The following is a 20,046-nucleotide window of genomic DNA, read 5'->3' as shown; positions in this document are numbered from 1 at the left end:
CCATCATAAATAACACTGCTGCATCAAACATTAGGGGCCACTGTGATTTAGTTGATGGAGTGACCAAAGAGTCAGTGTTTTGAGCCCTACATTCCCTCCGATTCCGAACCATGTTTTTTTTTTTTAATGACTTGCACTAAACTACGTAACAAAGGTAGCACATGCACTGCAACTTCAACAGCGCAGCACCCTACACACCCATGACATGAAACCCTCACCTCACAACCCTGAGAACACAAGTACATGACACTTAGGTCCAGGTTGGCTCTTTTTAGGAAAATCCCAGACCTCACAGTATTGTGTTGTAATGATTGTTGAGTTTTATCCAGTGTACGGTTTTTGCTCATTTTGATATTGTGGTGTGGAAAACAAGTCAAAGTCTTTTAATCTTGGACCACCCAAGCCCATGGACATCATATCAATAAATCATTGGCTTATTCCCAGCAGAAAATGTGACAGGTTTCCCTGCAGGCCTAACCCTGCAGCATTTAGAGTTACTACTTTTTTCAAAGCCAGACTGTCCTCAGTAAGTGAAAAACAAGCTCTTCCTCGGGGCCCCAAAATATTTGGTATATAAGATTCTTAAAAAGTCAGTTCAACAGTTGTTGACTGTTTCTGCGTCGAGATTCTAAAGGGTTGAATGAAAGGCATGTGTAATGAAACACACACAAAGAAAATCCAGTTGCAATCGACCAAGAAAGGTAAGAAGAGAAGCAGGAAGAGAGAACTGAAAGATGTGTGTTCAAACCCGCTTCGGTGTTTGTGTATGTGGGGCCTGTGATCCAAGCTGCTTTGAAGAATAAAGGCTCCTTTCAATAATCTGCCTGCTGACGTCATCCTGACAGACACTTGCAACCCTAAAGCGATCTAACCAGTCGAGCTCACCTGCTTGTCCTTTACCCTCCCTCCCTAGAAACCCTCTTTATGTCTCCTAGTTAAGCTGTACTTCACTTCTGCTTGACTCCATAAAGTGACACTCCACTACAATAAAACCGCTATCCCTGTTAGAGGGCCTCCCAGGTGCTCAAGCTGAAAGCTTTATTGACTTTAAATCCTCTCTCACAAAACATTGTGGCAATTCAGTTTGCGTATAAATCTGTCATTGATGGGAAAAACTTTAATTTATATATATAATTATTTTTATTTTGCAGCAGTGGTGTTAACAGCCATGCCTCTATAAGCTGTGACATATGCTGTATTTGCCTCAGGTAGGCAAGAATTGCATGAACGCCATCAATACATGTGAAGACGTACATGAAGTGTCATGATTCGGTTTAGGACCAACAGGTGGCACTGTAGGGCTCCCCCTGCAGCTGCACACCTGTTTGTCATTAGGTAATTAGTTCAATAAAAGGACTCCCGCCTGAACACTCTTTGTCGGGTCATTGTTGCTGTTGGCTACTGTCATGTTTGTTTGTTGCTGTTCCTTTGCTGCTATCATGTTTGTTCTGGTAGTGTTTTAGTTATTGATAGTTTTTGTTTCAGTCATGGTTTTTGTTTGTTACTTTGTACTTTGTTTGTTTTGGATTTAGTTTTCTCTGTTTTAAATACAATTCGTCAAGTTCACCCTGCTCCTCCTTTCTGCCTGATTTTTGGGGTCCACCACCACGCAACATGACATGAAGCAATTCATGATCGATATGGCTTGTGGCCATGAGCTATACACAGGTTGAAAAATTGGCTCTGACTCAAAGAAATGAAACATTGTTAGGATTTTGTATTTAATTAGGTGATTTAATGCAGGCTAATTCACATACATTGTTTGAATTCGAATGTATTACTGAAAGAATATCAAGTTGCCCATTTTCAACTAATTTGCACAGAGTTGCATGGCAATCACTTGAAGCCAAATGAACTTCAACGACTTACATTTTATTCATAATCGTGCCTCTTTATCCCTCCTTTCTGTTAAAAGAGCTCCATTCGAAGTATTGGCTTCATATAATTGTTGGTGCCGATTTGATGAGCATGAGCAAGTAAAATGGTCAAGGGAATGCTCTTGAGTCTAAACCGCTGGAGAGGTAACAGCCCTCTGAAAATTTCAGGAGTGCTTGCTCATTGTTTTGACTGCGTCGATTCAAGGGGCTGTTGGTGAGGAGTGATTGTTGCTTGAACTGACAGAATCATTTAGCAATAACGAACTGGCGGTGCTGGTTGGAGAACCTGTAAATTAGTTTAACGTTCACCAGTTTGCCGAACATTTTCCCCTCCCTATTTGTCGTCTGTCACTTTTTTTTTAAATTCCATTCGAATGGCTGATTGTGAGCAGGAAAATGTTACTCTTAATTGAACTGAAAATGTTAATTAGAGACGTTTTTGGTAGAAGCATGACCAAAGCGTGTGTGTCAATCATTGCCACTGACACATCCACTCATATCATGCATACACACTCAGCCTTCCGCACACCATGCCCTTGTGTGTATAGTTTTGTTGGGTGGGTCATTTAACTCTGCTTAATCATAAAAAGTTAAAAAGAAGGACAGCTTTCAAAACAAAACATGGGTAAACATACGTATTGCTGATGCCCTTCACGGACAGGTGTATTGCTGGGCTTTGAAGTCACATCGCCAGGGTCGGAGTTCTCACAGTGTCATCAGGTAAGTTTAATTGAGTGTACATTCCAAAAATAGGCAACATCAAAGGGTAAAGTAAGATTTAGTGCAACTTTCCAACATGAATTAGTCATGCTACCAATGAAGCAGCTGCGGCTGATGCCAGTGTCGACACAGTGTACCAACACGGCTCAGCTCGGCTCAATCGACCCCATGAGTAGTCTACCAGCCTGCTATAAAAAACAGCTCAGTAGTGATGGGACATTGTGATTTCCCTAGGATTGTTGTAGAAATCATCATTTGACAATGTAAACACTACCCTCCTTAAATTCCAACCTTCGACCTCATCGTGGTGGGGGGGTGAACGGGTAATCTACCCTTCCAACAGAAGGCTCTGGTAGAAGCAGGGCTGGGGACCTTTTCAATAAATTCCCACGAAACTTCTTCATGACTTCATGACAGACTGTAATTAGACTCGAGCTACGGCGTCCGCGGGAACCGACGCGCCTGCCCTCAGCTCGGCGTGGCGAGTGATAAATGTGCAAGTCGGGCACCACTACCCCCTCCACCATCACCTCCTCCGACGCCGTGAGCGCCTCAAAATTGCTTGCTGGAACATCCGGACTCTCCGCGACGAAGGGACCCAAGCCCTCACCATGAGGTCACTTCACAACTATGGCGTGCATGCCTTTCCGAAGTACGCCTCCCTGATGCCGGGCAGCGAGAGCTGAAGGTCCCTGGTGTCGATGTGGTCTACAACCTCTACCATAGTGGAGTGACGGACAACAGCGGCCGGCACGGCGTTGCGATCGCCCTTGCTCCCGAGGCACAGGCTGCACTGCTGGGATGGGAACCCATCTCCCCCCGCCTTGCCAAGGTGTGCTTGAGGGGTACCATTGCCAACATCTCTGTCGTGGCGGTATACGCGCCCACATTGAACGCTGCCGACGTGGACAAGGAGCAGTTCTATCATAAGCTCCAGACGACTGTCGATAGCATCCCCTCCAATGACATCTTGGTGGTCGCAGGAGACTGGAATGCCTGCACCGGACCGGCGACTGACACCACGCGACGAGTGCTGGGGCGTTTTGCTCTGGGAAGACGCTGCGACAATGGCGAACGGCTCGTTAACTTCGCCGCCTCAAATCGCCTCGTCATGATGAATACACGCTTCCAACACCCCCAACATCAGCTAGTCACCTGGTACTCGAACGATGGGCGGACGACTAACCAGATTGACTACATACTGGCTCGGTCACGTTGGGCGAGTTCAGTCCTCAACGCGGAGCAGACACGGGATGCAAGAGCGGCTCCGACCACGTGCTTGTGCGTGCTACCCTTCGTATCAGACTTAAAGTTAATCGCCCTCCAAAACGCACCACGCGGATTGATGTCGCGAAACTGAAGCTGGATGGGGGGAAGAATTTTCAAGTGGAGGTCCAAAACCGCTTTGCACAACTACAACTGGCTTCCAATGAGCCGGAGCAGGAGTGGCGGGAACTAAAATCTACCATCGTTGCAGCTGCGCGCGCACACCTCAGCTCCACCAAATGTCAGAACCGCGACTGGATCACTGCAAACACTCTGGCCCTTGCAGAATGATCCAGGCTTGCTCGAGTAACGGGAGCAGCCAACTTCCGCGAACTATGGCGACTTACCACTCGGGCGATTCGGGCAGATCGAAATGCCTATTGGTGCGACTTTGCCGAAGAAACTGAGAGGGCCGCCGCCGTGGGAGAGCTTTATCAGTTGGTAAAGAAGGCGAGCAGGAAATCTGCTGGAGTCAGCGAAACGATCTGCACAGTGAACGGTTCTGTGATAACCTCCCTAGAGGAACGACTGCAATGTTGGCGCGAACACTTTAAGATTAAGATATCCTTTATTTGTCCCGCAATGGGGAAATTACAATCAGAATTCAGAAAGGAAAACGCTGGGTAGGGAGAGGGAAAAAAAACCCACGCTCGAACTATCCTCTTCTGAGGATAGTTTAAGTCCAGGATAAAAAAAAAAGTCCCTAGCACATAAATAAGCATATGCCAGTTACAACAAGTCACAAGACATAACACGTAATAAGGGGGAGGATGAATGGGAAGGGGGGGCGGGGCAAGGGGGGTGACCGCGACGCGGCCGTCCTGAGCAGCTGCACGGACGCACGTGCGTTCTGCAGATCGAACCACGTCACGGGGGAAAAAGAATCGGAGCGATGAAGACGGTGATAACAAGGATGTGTATGCGCGTGTGGTTGTCCAGTTGTGTATGTGTATGCGTGTACAGGTCATAGCTGCTTCGTCGAGGTCTGCTCATCATGGAGACAGTCCCGGCTTATCAGTCCATGGCCGAGAAGGAGGGGGCCCTAGATTCCATGTGTACTTCCATCCAGGGGAAAGGGCCAGATAGCATTGTTTCTTTTGGAGGGACGGCCGCCAACAATTTCAGACAGCCTTGAGTCCGTGGTCTGTATCTCTTCACTGGCGCCGATCAGCCGAATCCGAAAACTCTTTCCGCAGCGCGGATTCCCACTTCTCCATGTTGTTGTCGATCGCGCGGAGTCGCTCCAAAACCGCAACAATATTGCGGTTGAGCTCAGTCCCCGCTTGAGTCTGAGTGTTGGACATTCGCGCCAAACCATCCAGAATGACCGGCAGCTTCTTCACTTCCAATAAAGCCGCTCCCGTCGGTTGAATTTTGCGATAGAACAGAAAGCTGCCAAAACCAAACAGCAGCATACCTGTTATCAAAAGGCCAATAATGTAGATGTCTTCCACATCCTCCACGGACAGTATTGCCAGGCACACAGGTCTCCACTTTCTCCATGGATCCAGGGCGTATCCGGCAGCAAGTGTCCCCGGAGGGCAAGCAGGCTCCCCACTGCCTGCTCTTTCCGTCGAAAAAATTTTGTCGATTGCATCGAGAGACCAGCCAACTAATTCCATGGTTAGTTCTTCGGATGAAAATACGGTAGGAGGCTAGGGAAAATTTAGACAAAGACAGCACAAAGACTAAGTGGCGAGCAGGGAGAGGGTGGGGGTGAGGGCAGGAGCCCTTGGGGCAGGAGCTGTGCAAAAAGCGTCCGCCTTCGTCGAGAGCCAAGCAGAAAAGAATGAAGTCCTTTAAAGTCCTACTCAATCACCCACCACCAGTGTTAGCGCCTGTGCTTCCTGCAATTGATGAGGATGGATTTAATTGATGGAGTACGACTGCAGCTCGGACCCGCCTACGGTAGACGAAATTCGAGGCGTCCTGCGTCAGCTCAGGAATAATAAAGCCCCAGGTGAAGGCGGCATCCCGGCGGAAGTATACAAAAGTGACATTGACGTCTTCGCAGCGTGGCTTCATCGCGTCTACAACGCCGTGTGGACGTCCGAGACCATCCCGGATGACTGGAGCGACAGTGTTAATACCCCTTTTCAAGAAGGGAGATAAAAAGCTATGCGCTGCAAATGATGTGGCTGCAAAAGCATTCGTCGTCCTTCTGCTGAAACGCTTCCAGATGGCCCGTGACCACCGGACTCGCCCAACTCAGGGTGGCTTTCGCCCCGGAAGGGGATATGTAGACCAGATCTTTAGCCTGCGTCGCACCCTGGAGCAACGATGGGCCTACCAACAACCGACAGTCGTGTGCTTCATCGACTTTGCCACGGCATTTGATTCGGTTGACCGGGGTGTGTTGTGGATGATCATGAAGGCTGACGGGATCCCTGTGAAACTGCTTCAGCTCATCCAGGGATACTACCGGTCAACCCGAGTCCGAGTGCGGGCCTACGGCAGCGAATCGGAAACCTTCGAGGTGCGGTCGGGCGTCCGACAAGGCTGCGTGCTCTCGCCAACCTTGTTCAACTATGCCATCGATCACATCCTCAACACTGCTCTCCATGGCTTTGAGGGTGTGAGGGTCGGCCGAGATGTCGCAGTGTCGGACCTGGCGTACGCAGATGACATTGCTCTACTTGGAAACACGTTCGAGGAAGTTGAAAACGCGCTGATGAAAATCCATCGAACGGCCCTGACCGTTGGAATGCGCATCAATGCCTCTAAGACCAAGAATATGTCCTCCCTCACCAACCCAGCTGACCAACGGTCGCTGTCACTGGAGGGCGTGACCCTGGAAAACGTTGATTCCTTCACATATCTCGGCTGCTCTGTGGTTCTGTCAGGACAAGGAGAAGCAGAGGTCGCTCATCGCATCGGGGCCGCCAGATCCGCCTTCGTGCGCCTACAACGCCATCTGTGGGGTCGGCGCGAGATCTCGGCGGTGACTAAGGGGCGTGTCTACCAGGCGATCCTGCGGACCATCCTACTTTATGGCTGTGAGACCTGGCCTATGAGAGTGGCTGACCAGCGCAAGCTAGAAGTCTTCGATAACGATTGCCTCCGCCGTATTCTCCGCCGCCGCCGATCGGACCGGGTCCCCACTGCTGACCTTCGTCGCTGCCTGCACCTTCGTCCCCTACCAGCGTTTCTCCTGCAATGCCGACTCCGTTGGTTCGGCATGCGGTACGCCACCAGGAGGGCAAGTTGATCAGGGATGTTCTCCTTCCTGCTCCTTTGCCAGCCTGGCGCAAGCGGCGTTGTGGACAAGTCAAGACCTGGGCCACCACGATGAAAGAAGACCTCGCGTACCTTTCCGGCCCCCAGGTGGTGGGTCTGAGACGGTGGAACCAGGACTGGCTGAAGCTGTCGGTTGACCTAGCACAGGATCGCCACGCTTGGGCCGCCATGATCAGGGATGTCGTGCGCGCCAAGGAAGAAGCCGGTTCAACCCGCCCAGGGTGAAGGCCGTTGCAAACAAAAAAACAAATGTAAACACTTGCAGAGATCTATAGAAATAGTCTTGCTAAATGTGAGTGGACGAATCAAAATATCGATGACATCATTAATTGTATGACATCATTGTAAATTTCCCCAGTGTGGGACAAATAAAGGATATCTTATTACTGACAATTGTATCCTATTGAAAGTGGTGGAACGGCGGTCAGTACCGTTGGAAGGTCAATCAGTCTGTCACTGACAGGGTCTCGTTTTGCTGGTGGACTGACGAGTGACGGAAACTTAGAAACACTGACAGAATAAGTGCAAACGGAAGCAATTTTCGGCCATTACCCGAACTGTGACTAACCCGAAAAGCAAATACGATCTTAGGCAAATAATGTTTGCGGGACAAGTTGGCCTGTTAGCGCATTAACCCCGTTCACGCAATCGTGCTGCGTCATATCAGTAGTCTGTTGGCTGAGGGCCAGCATCCAGAACTGTAAGCCCCCTCCTGGGCCCTCTTCCCCGAGGAGCACAGGTTTGCACGAGTAGACTTGTTCGTCAAATATTAGACCCCACTCCCTAGTTTCGCTACCGTGGGGAGAATGCCCCACCCACGATGGCCGTCCTGGCCAACGCCATCTTCTATAAGCTGGTATTCCTCAAGGCGAAAATGTACCTGTTGGGGTACCCCAGCTACAAGAGCTCCTTGGTGGAGGAGAAGCAGGAGGAGCAAAAATGTGTGTGTGTGTGTGTGTGTGTATAAAGAGGTCCAAACTGATGAAATGAATGAAACTGTTACCTTTTTTTTTTTTTTTTTTTTACTGACGGTCCTAAAATAGTGGTGAGGAATTGTAATTTAGTGATGATGATGACAGGCTGGTGGGCCGGCTTCTGTCTACAACTCATGTGCCTCGCTGGGCGGCCACGTGGAACAGTCATGCTTTGCTTTTACTATTGTGCCACTCGTCCTATGAGCTTTCCGGTTATCAAGCAAATAGGCTCAGCAAGCAACACACCCAGCAGCATGCCCATGCATAAGCAGCACAGAGAGATGCCGATGGACCTTGGGGGATGGCAGAGAGGAAGAGAAGCGCCTTGGGTTTTTATTTTCAGGCCAAAATTGATGCAAAATTTGGAGCAAGTAAATGAAATAATGTGGAAACGCTACAAATGTATTCAAGCTCATAGTATGCATTTATTTGAAAGTTACCATATGATACTGAAATGAAGGAGGGTATGAGTGTTTTACTGCTGTCTATTGCTTCCAGCAGCAGGATTTTTTCAGTGGAAGGCCTGAGCCCAGAATTGAACCGCCGTGCCGTCCTGGCAGAAGTACATACACGCGTGTGTGTGTGTGTGTGTGTGTGTGTGTGTGTGTGTATACATATATATATCTATATCTATATATATATCTATACATATATAGATATATATATAGATCTATAGAGATATATAATGATCCATTATTTTCTTACATACCCAGGAAAATCAGTGTTACAGGAGTAATGGGTTTGTGTTCAGTGATTTCCGGAATAAAATAAGGCCAATCCATAACAATTGCACCTCTGTCAGAGCATTCTGGCTGACATCTTACGGCTGCTTGCAATAAAATCTGTTCCAGCAACAGCAGGCAGTCATTTCGAGAATTACAACCCAATTGCAATTAAAAACCTAAGGCTAAACCCAAACCTCGACTGCCCAGGTTACCAAATAGCTGCTGAAAATATTGCATAATTTCCAGTAAAAGTAAAAGTGTTCTTCGGCGGTACGGTGGTCGACTAGCTAGCATGTCCACCACACAGCGCAGAGGTTCAGGGTTCAATTTCGGGCCCTGGCCTGTTCTCCCTGTGCCTGCCTGGGTTTTCTCCGGGTCCTCCGATTTCCTCTCACATGCCAAAAATATGCGTGGCAGGGTAATGAAACACTCTAAATTGTCCCTAGGTGAAGTTGTGAGTGTGAATGGGTGTTTGTCTATGCATGCCCTGCGATTGGCTGGCAACTAGTTCAGGATGTACCCCGCCTACTGCCCAGAGACAGCTGGGATAGGCTGCAGCATGCCTGCGACTCTTATGGGGATAAGCTGTTTAGAAAATGGATGGATGGATGGAGTTGTTCTTTCCCCTGGAATGTCTGCTGGTTGAGAAATAACGATTGTTCTAAAGAAGAAAAAAAAAGAAAAATGCATTGTTTGTGTTTGCGGCAGTTTGCACAACTTGTTGTCGTGTCCCTCTTTTGTACAGAATGTTCCAACAAATTAAAATGCCTCTTTTCATAAATATGCTTATTCAAGTTCCTGGCTACCATCCACCAAAATATGAAAAAGAATCCTAATCTTTCTTACTGTATTTCAGACATTGCCTCTATTGGTTGTAAATGTAAACATTTCACTGTTATTTTTTTATTTTTTATTTTCTGGACTGCAGAAATGTAATGCACAACAATATTCTGGTAATATACTCAACATAACGTTTGTCACGCACGTAACGATGTATTGTAACATTTGGCACTGTCTTTTCAGCACACATTTTGAGACGAGCAAAAAGTGTCCCTTTTGTAATTCAGATGATGAATTTCTTCTAGTTTTCTTTTACAGTTGAACATACACATCTGCCAACGTATCTCACACAGTCTCACATTCTGTGTCTTTAACTGTAAGTTCCAATGGATACATATTTTTGTTTATACAGATATATTATGAAAAAGACTTTAAAGACACTTGAGACTACTGGGATAAACTTATGTCAAGATGAAAAATCTCCACTGTGTGAACAGAAAATGACAACTCTTTCGTGTCTAAGAATTTTTTTTTCTCTCTCTCTCTCTCACACACAAACACACAACTTGGTGAAGCTGAGTTCCCGCCCAGCGAGATTTTATTTGATGTCTTCATTTCTTTCAACGTGAGTTCATTTTATTACAGCTATTAACTGTTGCCTGTTCATAAAGGTTGTCAAATAGGCATGTTTTGGTCTGGTCATTTTGCAGCTAGCATCATAATACATTCGGGATGGGGAGAGACGGGGAACCTCCAAATAAGATTTCGTTTAGGGCCTCAATTTGGTCAAAGGCGGCTCTTTCTATGTGTCTTAATTTTCCTGAATAATAACAATAATTCTACTCACAAGCCATTCTACATTAGTGATTGACTTTTAATCCAGTGACAGCATTGCATGTTATTCCCGTAACCGTCTATTTCGGAAATACCAAAAGTGCATATTAATACTGCGCCGATCTAGTAAATAATTGAAAGAACTTTGAGCCTGTCATGTGCTGCTTTCACACTAGCAAACAGTTGACTTGCATGATTCTTTTTTTAGAGGGATCCCTAAAAACAGTCGCACAGCAAAAGCTGCTCAGCCCTTCAAGACAGTAGAGACGATTGTGCACTGATGGAAACATCCTTGGCCACGGTGACCGCACACACTGTCCAACTACGCTGTGTCAACAATTGAGACCTTCAAGCTCCTGGGAAGTACAATCTCTCAGGACCTGAAGTGGAAGGCCAACATCAATTCCATGCTCAGAAAGGTACAGCAGAGGATAGACTTGTGCCGGGGCAGCTCGACACAGATGTCATTGAATTAGCTCAGTGTTCTTCCATCTCAGTCTGCTTTGGTGCTGCTACAAAGGAGAAAATTAAACCACAACAGACAGCGAGGATTGCTGAAAGGACCATCAGTGCCCCGTACTCTGTGTTGAAGACTTGCAAGCTGCAAGGGCGAAGGAGGGTAGGCAAAATACTTTTGTCAGACTTCACTTCGGACACTATTTTATACAGCCTCTCCCTTGGTTGATGGTATTGAAAAACGCACACCTTCCAACGGAGTCTCTTCCGGTCATAAGATTGTTCAACAGTTGAACCGCAATCTCAACATCAAACGTTGTGTTGATGAGAGAAATCATTATATTGGGCACTTGATATTGGTGTCGGACTCTGTCGTTGTACATTTGTGGGAATGTCCAGTAAATCAATTTTAGTATAGTTTCTTACTACTAGAGTGACTCCAACCACCAGAGTCAAATTCCTTGTATGTTTTAATATACTTATAAAGATAATTCTGCAGCTGTGAAGTCCTGCAGTGTTAGCTGATGGCTATGGAATGTGTGAAACAAGCAGAATGTGCCTGTTACAGCTGTGAATGACGTGGAATGTTTGAAGTGCCCTTTTTAAACTCAATAACTCTATTGTCTTGCATTGTAGCGTGGTCTGTATGTCTAGGCCTTGTGAATGTTTTACTCAGAGCGTTAACTATTTTGACAACCTGTGGTGTGCAGTGTCGAAGGTTAGGAAAGCAAATAAATTTGAGAACAGTAATATGCAATAGTTGAACAGTTTAGCCACTTTTTTTTAAACAGAATCACAGATGTGGTTTTCAGGGGAACGATTGAGAGTACTTTTTCTTTACGTAATGTTTTGTTCTTTACATTAATTTACAGGGTGGATAGCAAATAGGGTAACACGGTGGTCAACTGGATAGCATGTGCGCCTCACAGTGCAGAGGTACAGGGTCCGATTCCAGCTCCGGTCTTCCTGTGTGGAGCTTGCATGTTCTCCCCGTGTCTCGAACATCTCTACTATAGACACAAGTCACTTTTAAACACAATACTTAGTCATGATTCATGGTTCTTAATTCTGTGCTCCAAGAGTGAGTGAACAATAATTGAATAAAAGGGGTGGATCAACACAAGTCTGCTACTGTTACCAGGGAATAATTCACCGCTCACATTAAAACGTAAAATTTAGAGTAAAAGGAACTGCAAAAACATCTCCACTTGCAGATGAAGTAAAGTTGGGCTGCTGTGGTTGGGCACCCTCCATGTGTGAGAAAACCCACCCCACCACCACCCATAATGATGTCGTCAGTGGGAGTTTGATTCAAAATATTTTTAAGACGGTCATGATAATAATAAGTTTAATGAAATGATTTCTGCAATGATTCAGAGGGATTGTCCCATGCGATTGTCATATTTATAAATGAAATACTATGTTGTGGACCACACACATTTGCGGATCTCAGAAACTGTCTGTCTGCCCCTGGATCAGATCCACCAAAATTGCATTGCACTACCTGCACAGAAATTTAAACCTGCTTTTGGGCAGTCTAAAATGTAGTCTACTGTTATCATTGCCTGGTGCGGCGGGGGCAGTGCAATCGAATGAGCTGGAAAGCCTATCCATACCAAATTCTCAACAAGGCTAAACTGGACTTTTCACGACAAAAAAATGAAGGTGCAACAGTTTTTACACCGACCGCACATTCCTTGTCGATGAACACGGGGCCCTTTGTGTTCACTTGTGCTCTTCATTAATAATAATTATAATGCAGCAGATTTAAATGATGCTTTTCTGTAGCACATTGAAAGTGCTCTCAATTGATACGTTATTCATGCGCTCGCACATTCACATTCTGGTGGCGGTAAACTCCATTCCATCGCCACAGCTGCCCAGGGGCAGGCTGACAGAAGCGTGGCTTCCAGTGTGCGCCTACGGCCCTTCCGACCACCACCAAACGTTCACACTCCTCCGTACACCAATGTGAGTGTCACTGGAAGCAAGCTGGGTGAAGTGTCTTGCCCAAGGACTCAAGGACACATGGCTCGGACATAGCGGGAATCAAACAGTGGACCCTCTGAGCCATGGCTACTTTTGTTATTATGTCAAACAAAGAAAAGAGAGAAAGTACAATTCACCATGTTTGATATAAAAGACGGTTAAACTCATATTTGTTGATTGAATTTATTAATTACGATTAGTTAACCACTTCATTTGTTTGGGACTGTTTGGGATAGCTACCTATAGGTATAATGTAACCAATACAGATGGTAAACAATGTACATAAATCTAATCTTATATTTAATATATTATAGCGATATTTAAAACATGTAAGGACAAGCACAGCAGTGCTGAAAGAATGCTATCACACAAAATAAATTGGAAGTCATGTCCATCCATCCATTTTCTGACCCGGTTTATCCTCACAAGGGTTGCAGGTGGTACTGGAGCTTATCCCAGCCGTCTTTGGGCAGTAGGCAGGGGACACCCAGAACCGGTTGCCAGCCAATCGCAAGGCACACGAAGACGAACAACCATCCACGCTCACACCTAGGGACAATTTAGAGTGTTCAATTAGCCTGCCACGCATGTTTTTGGAATGTGGGCGGAAACTGGAGGACCCGGAGAAAACCCACGCAGGCACGGGGAGAACATGCAAACTTCACACGGGAAGACCAGAGCTGGAATCGAACCTGGTACCTCTGTACTGTGAGGTCGATGTGTTAACCCCTGCCTGTCAGTCATGTGTTCGGTTTTATCTTTTTTTCAGAACGAAGACAGCTGGGATAAGCTCCAGCATGTCCGCGGCCCTTTTGAGGAGAAGTGGTTTAGAAAATGGATGGATGGATGACAGTTACGTACAGGGTAGTAGTACACACAAATGTCTTGACAGCCACCGTGAGATCAATTCTTACTCAGTCAACTGTAGATATGACTAGTTGTCTGTCTCTACAGTATGTGGTTGTCATCTGACACTTGCCCACAGAAAAAGGATGGATGGATGTTTGATTGACCTATACTTCCAAAATTTCTGAAATAATTTTGCAGGAACCCTAAAGATTACAACCTTAAACACTAGGCTGCAAGTCGTCATTTATTGCAGTAAAAGCCATCTGCTCGACTGTGAATGAACTTGTAACTCAATTTTCTGCTTGTTTTCTTCTAGTTTGGCCACTGGCATTGGCTCACCAGTGGGACCATCATCCGAAGAGCACCAACCAGCGCAATTTAGCTGCCTATTTACAGCCATTGTAATTTTTTTTGTTGTCCAATATATGACAAGAATTTTCAGTAAAAGTCTCCTTTAAAAGACCTCAGTTCAGCCAGCATTATACATTCATTTTCTACACCACGTCATCAATTAGGGTCACGGATAAGTCACAACGGCAGGCTTTCCGACAAAAGAAATGGCAAAAAAGTTATTATTCGACTAGTTTGCTGCCATGACCATCACTTGTTAATGAGTGCTTTAATGATTTTGAATTTTACAGTTAATTTTTGGTCATAATTGTCACTGTTCAAAAATTTGATGCAGCAAGATTCAAAGAGTGCTTTGTTGTGTTCATGTATTATCATTTAACGTACGTTTATGCATGCTGGGCCGGGTGTCTTTACAATTTAGAGTTGACTAAGCCATGGATGACACAGGTGGTAGAAAAAAAGAAAAACTTGTTCTATCAATGTTTTTATAAGAAGCATAAAAATAAACTCGGAAACATTATAAGAAATCATCATTAAGGAAGAATATTACCATGCAGGAGTATCACACAGTAAACATGGAGAACATAAAATTATATAATGGCTTTAAAAAATAAACTATCCATAATATTTAATAAAAAAATAAAACATTTCTGTCGTTTAAATAAATTATTTAAAAAATATATTTTATTCATGAAGAGTAGACAGTCAACTAGAAAAAGAAATGGCTGCGCCAATAAATAAATAAATGTATTATGAACTCCCCCACTATGTTCCTTAGTGGTGTAAATGATATAGAAATATTAAAAGTTCTAAGAACACTAAAAAATAGAAAGTGCACTGACAGCACAAGAAAAGTACAAAGCATACACTAACCAACTTTGCCGCTTCTCAGCACAAGCTTTTCAAAATCAGAGATCAGAGAGGGTTCTAGTTTGGGGGTGACTACATATAAAAAGCATGGATGTAATATTAGAATACAAAAGGAAAATGGAAATAATCGGGCCTAAAGCTGCCAACGATGATCATTTTCAAGCGGCTGACTATAGAAATCATTTCAAATATCTTTTCCCATTTATATGATTTGCATTATTCTATTTAAAGCCTAGTGGGCTGCAGTATTTCTCCTCGTAATTACGCAAATGCACATCAAGATCTCTCTTTGTCTGGCCTCTTATTATGTGTTTCAGCGTAATTTCGTTGTGCAAATGCATTTATCATGCTCATAAAAATATGGAGATTATTTTAACCTTTTAGCGTTTTTTTTCTGCGGGGGTTCAGCGGGGGACCGCGTCAGCCGCGTCACCCGGAGGCGCTCCACGGCGGCAGGGACGCAGAAGCAAACCCCCGCCTAATCATTGGCCAGCGGTTTATAGTATGGTGCGGCGCATATAATTACAAAATAGATTTTTCTTTATAAATCCGAGCATGCGGCTCTTAATCAGGTGCGGTCTGTTGCCCGGAATTTACGGTAGCTGGGTTATTGGTGTCATGGTTTTGATCTCTCTCCGGTTGTCATTTTGTTTTTGGGGTTCTTTTTTTTCTCAGTTCTTGTGGGAGTGGAGGGCGGTCCCCTTCAGCGTTGCACCTGTGATGCATTCTGTAAGGGGATTTGAAAGGACTTTGGCAACAGTAGTCCTTTGTCGAATTTTTCAAACTTGCTCACTATCCTAGGACCAATTGTTTGATTTTTTTAGACGTTCCACGATCATTTTTCAAAACTCTTTAGTCTTGGTGCTTTATCTCTTGTGTAAGTATTGATTATATTCTTTTGTCATTCATTCTTGTTTTGTTTTGTGTAATTGGACTTCCTTGCCACTTTGATGTGAGACTTTTTTTCAATGATCTATTCTCTTGTCGTTTGTAAGAGCTTTGTGTTTATTTTGTTTCATCCTGTCTCTTTGTTGTTGCCGACTTTTCTTGTACTTTGTCGCTATTGTGTTTTCTGCAATAAACCTCTTGTTCTTCATTTATACTTGTCTATGCTTGTGGGATACCTTTCTTCGCACCGGAATCTGACAATAGGAAATTATGTTATAATCGCCATTATAATGGTAACTTTTTGACGCTAGTAATTTGTTTTCAAAATTGTTTGCATTACATGATACTCACTTTGGACAGAAGAGAAATCAAAAGAGTGTCAACTACTCATAGTTTTTAGTGGTGACAAACCAGTCCCTCTATTATTGTTTGTTTGTTTGTTTGTTTGTTTTTCTTCCAATTAACTGCATAGCCGACTTGATCTCAATGTGAAGTTGACAAAGCTTCTGTCTTTGTTAGATGTTGTATTTTTTGTGGGTGTTATTTTTGAGTTGTAAACCTTGGATGTTGCTGTTTTCTTTTTCTAAATTCCATTGAAAACATAATACAATACTTGAATCCAAATGTAATCATTTCCATCGCTGCCTCCTTAATACAGTACTGTTAATACTGATGGGCCATGAAGTGGGCTGTTTTCTGCATCCTGACATGTTGGTCGGTTTTACGCACTATAACGTTTGTGCTTACTATGTAAAAAATATATTTCTCCCCAAATAAATCAAGTGGAGCAACTATGTTGAAAATACTGATTTTCAACAGTAGTAGGGATAGACTTGTCAAGGTCTGTATTTCAAATTAAAGCCAAAAAAAATCTCATGAAAACCAAGTCAAAGTCAAGTCTTTTATTAGATTTTGCCAGGAAAGTACACAGATTCTAGGATTATAGTTTCAATGAAATCAGCAAAAAGAAAAGAGTAATATGCAAGGTTTCAAAATTGGACCACTGAGGATCAGTAGTTCTGAACAAAGAGAAAGAGCTCTAAAAATGATTTAGTTTCAGTCGGTCTCTGCTCTCTGTAACACACACTCACCACACCGTAGCTAATTCACCTGACGACAGACATGCTGACAGATGTTTCACAGGCAACCCACACAGGCTGGCCATACAACGCAGTCTCCTCAGCATGAGATTCCATGTGGAAAGCTCATCAGTTTGTCTCGTCTGTAAAATAGTAGTTTTCCCGTCATGAACACAACCTGTAAATATACATCCCGACATACAACACTTTGAGGGTGTGAACGGCATCTGGCACAAAAATCCCTCATCTCACTGAACAAGAAGGCACTTTCAGCTCCCACCCCAATTTAGTGTTTGTCACTGTTTTATATTCCTGAACTACAGGTATTTCTGAAACATTATTCATCCCGACCACATTTAATGTGATTATCACTACTACTGTATTACACTGTTGGAAAAAAGTTGTTAAATTTGTACCATTAGGGATGCAATGTCTCATCACTGTGGCAGTACCATCAAAGGTACACCTATTGTATCCCGTAAACAGGATATATATTGGGACCTTTAAAAATGTTCACCCATTGTAGGTAAATATGTAAAACTGGGTGTCAGGAAGTGACAGGCCAAGTCAGCGTCGAAGGGCGGCCCGGTACTCAACTGGTTCGCACATCCGCCTCACAGCGCGGGGGTGTAGGGTTCAATTCCGGCTCTGGCCTTCCTGTGTGGAGTTTGCATGTTCTCCCCGTGCCTGTGTGGGTTTTCTCTGGGTACTGCGGTGTCCTCCTGCATGGCAGATTAATGGAACATTCTGAACGGTGTTTGTTTGTTTTTTCTTCTTTCTTCTTTCTGCCTACATTCTTGCTGCTGGAGCCTGTAAATTTCCCCAGTGTGGGACAAATAAAGGATATCTTATCTTATCTTATCTTAAACCAGAGGTGCCCAAATTTGTTCGACCGAAGATCGACTTTTTGATCAACCAACCTCCAGAGATCGAAGCCGTTACCGCGCACGCACATACACATGCACGCCATGATGAGCAACAGCCTGACACGGAATCATGCGACGCACTTTTGCACCCTGTTCATTACGTAGCTCACACGTACCGTTTTAAAGTGCTTCCCTCAGCCCTTGAGATTCCTAATCTTTGCCCTCGGTGAATTGTACACGAAACAAACTCTGAATGAAAATAATTATATCGATAAATATAGCGCAACAGCTCTGATCACAAGCTGCAATTACAGACTGCTGAGCGCTAACAACTTCCGGTGACGCAGGTCACGCACCACCGCAGGTTAAAGATTTACCTCCTTTATTTTATTATTATTATTTTTTTTTATACTTTTTGTGAAAATGAGACTGACAGGATGATTAGGGTGCAGTGTAAATCAACACAAAAAATATATTACTAACATGTAAAAAGACACACAAACGGTTGTTTGTTTGTTTTTCTCCTTTACACCCCTCGCGATCGACTTGGGACCAGTCCACGATCTACCAGTCGATTGCGATCGATATAATGGGCACCCCTGCTCTAAACTGTCCCTCGGTGCGAGTGTGAGCACGGATGGTTGTTCGTCTCTGTGTGCCGTGCAATTGGCTGGCAACCGGTTCGGGGTGTACCCGGCCTACTGCCCGAAGACAGCTGGGATAGGCTACAGCACGCCCGCGACCTAAGCGGATTCGAAAGGGGATGGAGGTCTGTCTCGATTGCAGTACCCATGCACCAACTTAAAAAAACAAAAACAAACAAACAAAAAGAAACAAGAACAGCAACAACAACAACAACTGAAAGAGGTTGTTATGGAAGCCAGAAAAAGCTTCTCAAAGTTGGTGATGTCAGCGATCTTGACGCAGTCATTGCAAGTAAATACATCAAATACTAAGTCACATTCACATCAATCTACTTTGAGATGAATTCTGTTCCCATTCTGTCGAACCCTTCAAAATAACTGTAATTTCTTACAAAATAACATGTAGCATATAAATTGTGGATTTGATCCTACTTGAAATACTGTTGATCACTTGTCTGAAATTTGCCGTTTTCTGTCCACACCAAAATCTCACCGTCATCATTTTAATTTAAAAACACTCGTTAATTACCTATCCCTCCCTTTCTGACTCACTTTCTCACACACAATTATGAAGACTGGGCTCAAAGGTTAATGTCCCCCCAGGGGTCTACTGCAACCCAACCTTTGACCTACCCTAAGATTCTGCTCTGTTACTCGCCTCTGGAGAGCATTATATGCTCTACAACAGTTGCCAACTGTCTTTCATCGAACTCACTCAATAGAGAGAAACAAGCAAGAGTACAAACTCTGTTGATTTGTCTAGCCTAGGGGTCTCCAAGTCAGGTCCTCGGGAGACCCAATCCAACCAGTATTAGATGTTTCCCTGCTCCAACTCACTTGATACAAATGATCAGCTCATCAGCACGCTCTGCACAAGCCAGTTAGTGATCCCCCGTTTGAATTAGGTGTGTTGGAGCGAGGGAAATATCTAAAACAGGGGCTCCCAAGGAAAGGACTTGGAGATCTCTTGTCTTCCCGATCGATTTCTCAAGGTTTGTAGAGGTAAAGCAAAAATAGCTGCCTCAAAAAATTGCCTGTTAATGCACGCAGGATTGTGTCATCTTGGTCTCTGTAATGTTCGATGGCATGTTTGTGCCATGGCTACATTAGTGGGGTTTGTGCAACTACAGACCTGTTACACAGAGGTGGGCATTCCATCAGTACTTAGGGATGGTCTGTCAGTCTGTCAATGATGGATGCTCCTTTTGCTGACAATAGACGAATGATGAGAACCTTAAAAAGAATGACAGACAGAGACTGTCGGAGAGGGGTTTCCATCTGTCAGTGGAATTGTCACTAACCAGGCCAAGTACCAACGGACCTCTCAGTACATCACTGACGGACGCCCGTTTTGCTGGCGACTGACTGAAATACGGCCCGCTTCACTTGTGTGTTTGTTCCCATGTGTGAGAGAATGAATGCTTGTTTTCAAAAGGATCTCTGCGGGGACTTGTAAGGTCCGCTCAAGGAGGCGGGAAACCATTTAAAACTTTAAATTAGGAGATATAACACTCTCGTTTAGTCATTTGATCTTGCTTTTGTTTGTCATGTGAATTGGATTTTTCTCATTTTGTTTGTATCCTCGGTGTTCCATGACCTTGCCTTTTGCAAGCGCCTTTTGTTGATTCCTCGTTTTACCTG

General features: G+C 44.5%; 1 protein-coding gene across 1 annotated transcript; it reads left to right on the top strand.

Annotated features, from left to right (window-relative positions):
• The first annotated feature begins 2,684 nt into the window (after positions 1 to 2,684).
• On the top strand, positions 2,685 to 3,957 carry LOC147197810 (protein CFDP2-like). The gene is made up of 2 exons (XM_086124153.1): positions 2,685 to 2,769; positions 3,251 to 3,957. Exons 1-2 carry the CDS (start codon positions 2,685 to 2,687, stop codon positions 3,955 to 3,957), a joined length of 792 nt encoding a protein of 263 aa, XP_085980279.1.
• The last annotated feature ends 16,089 nt before the right edge of the window (positions 3,958 to 20,046 follow it).

Source organism: Hippocampus guttulatus, chromosome 11 (genome assembly GCF_054856545.1).
Source record: "Hippocampus guttulatus isolate MCC_2025c chromosome 11, RoL_Hgut_1.0, whole genome shotgun sequence".
Taxonomy (NCBI): domain Eukaryota; kingdom Metazoa; phylum Chordata; class Actinopteri; order Syngnathiformes; family Syngnathidae; genus Hippocampus; species Hippocampus guttulatus.
The sequence above is the reverse complement of the archived record's forward strand: the minus strand, read 5'-3'. Positions and strand labels throughout refer to the sequence as shown.

Coding starts and splice junctions, on each gene's coding strand:
- LOC147197810 (XM_086124153.1), top strand. CDS start 2,685: ATGCTACCAATGAAGCAGCTGCGGCTGATGCCAGTGTCGACACAGTGT. Junction 2,770..3,250: donor CGGCTCAATCGACCCCATGA/GTAGTCTACCAG, acceptor GCCTTTCCGAAG/TACGCCTCCCTGATGCCGGG.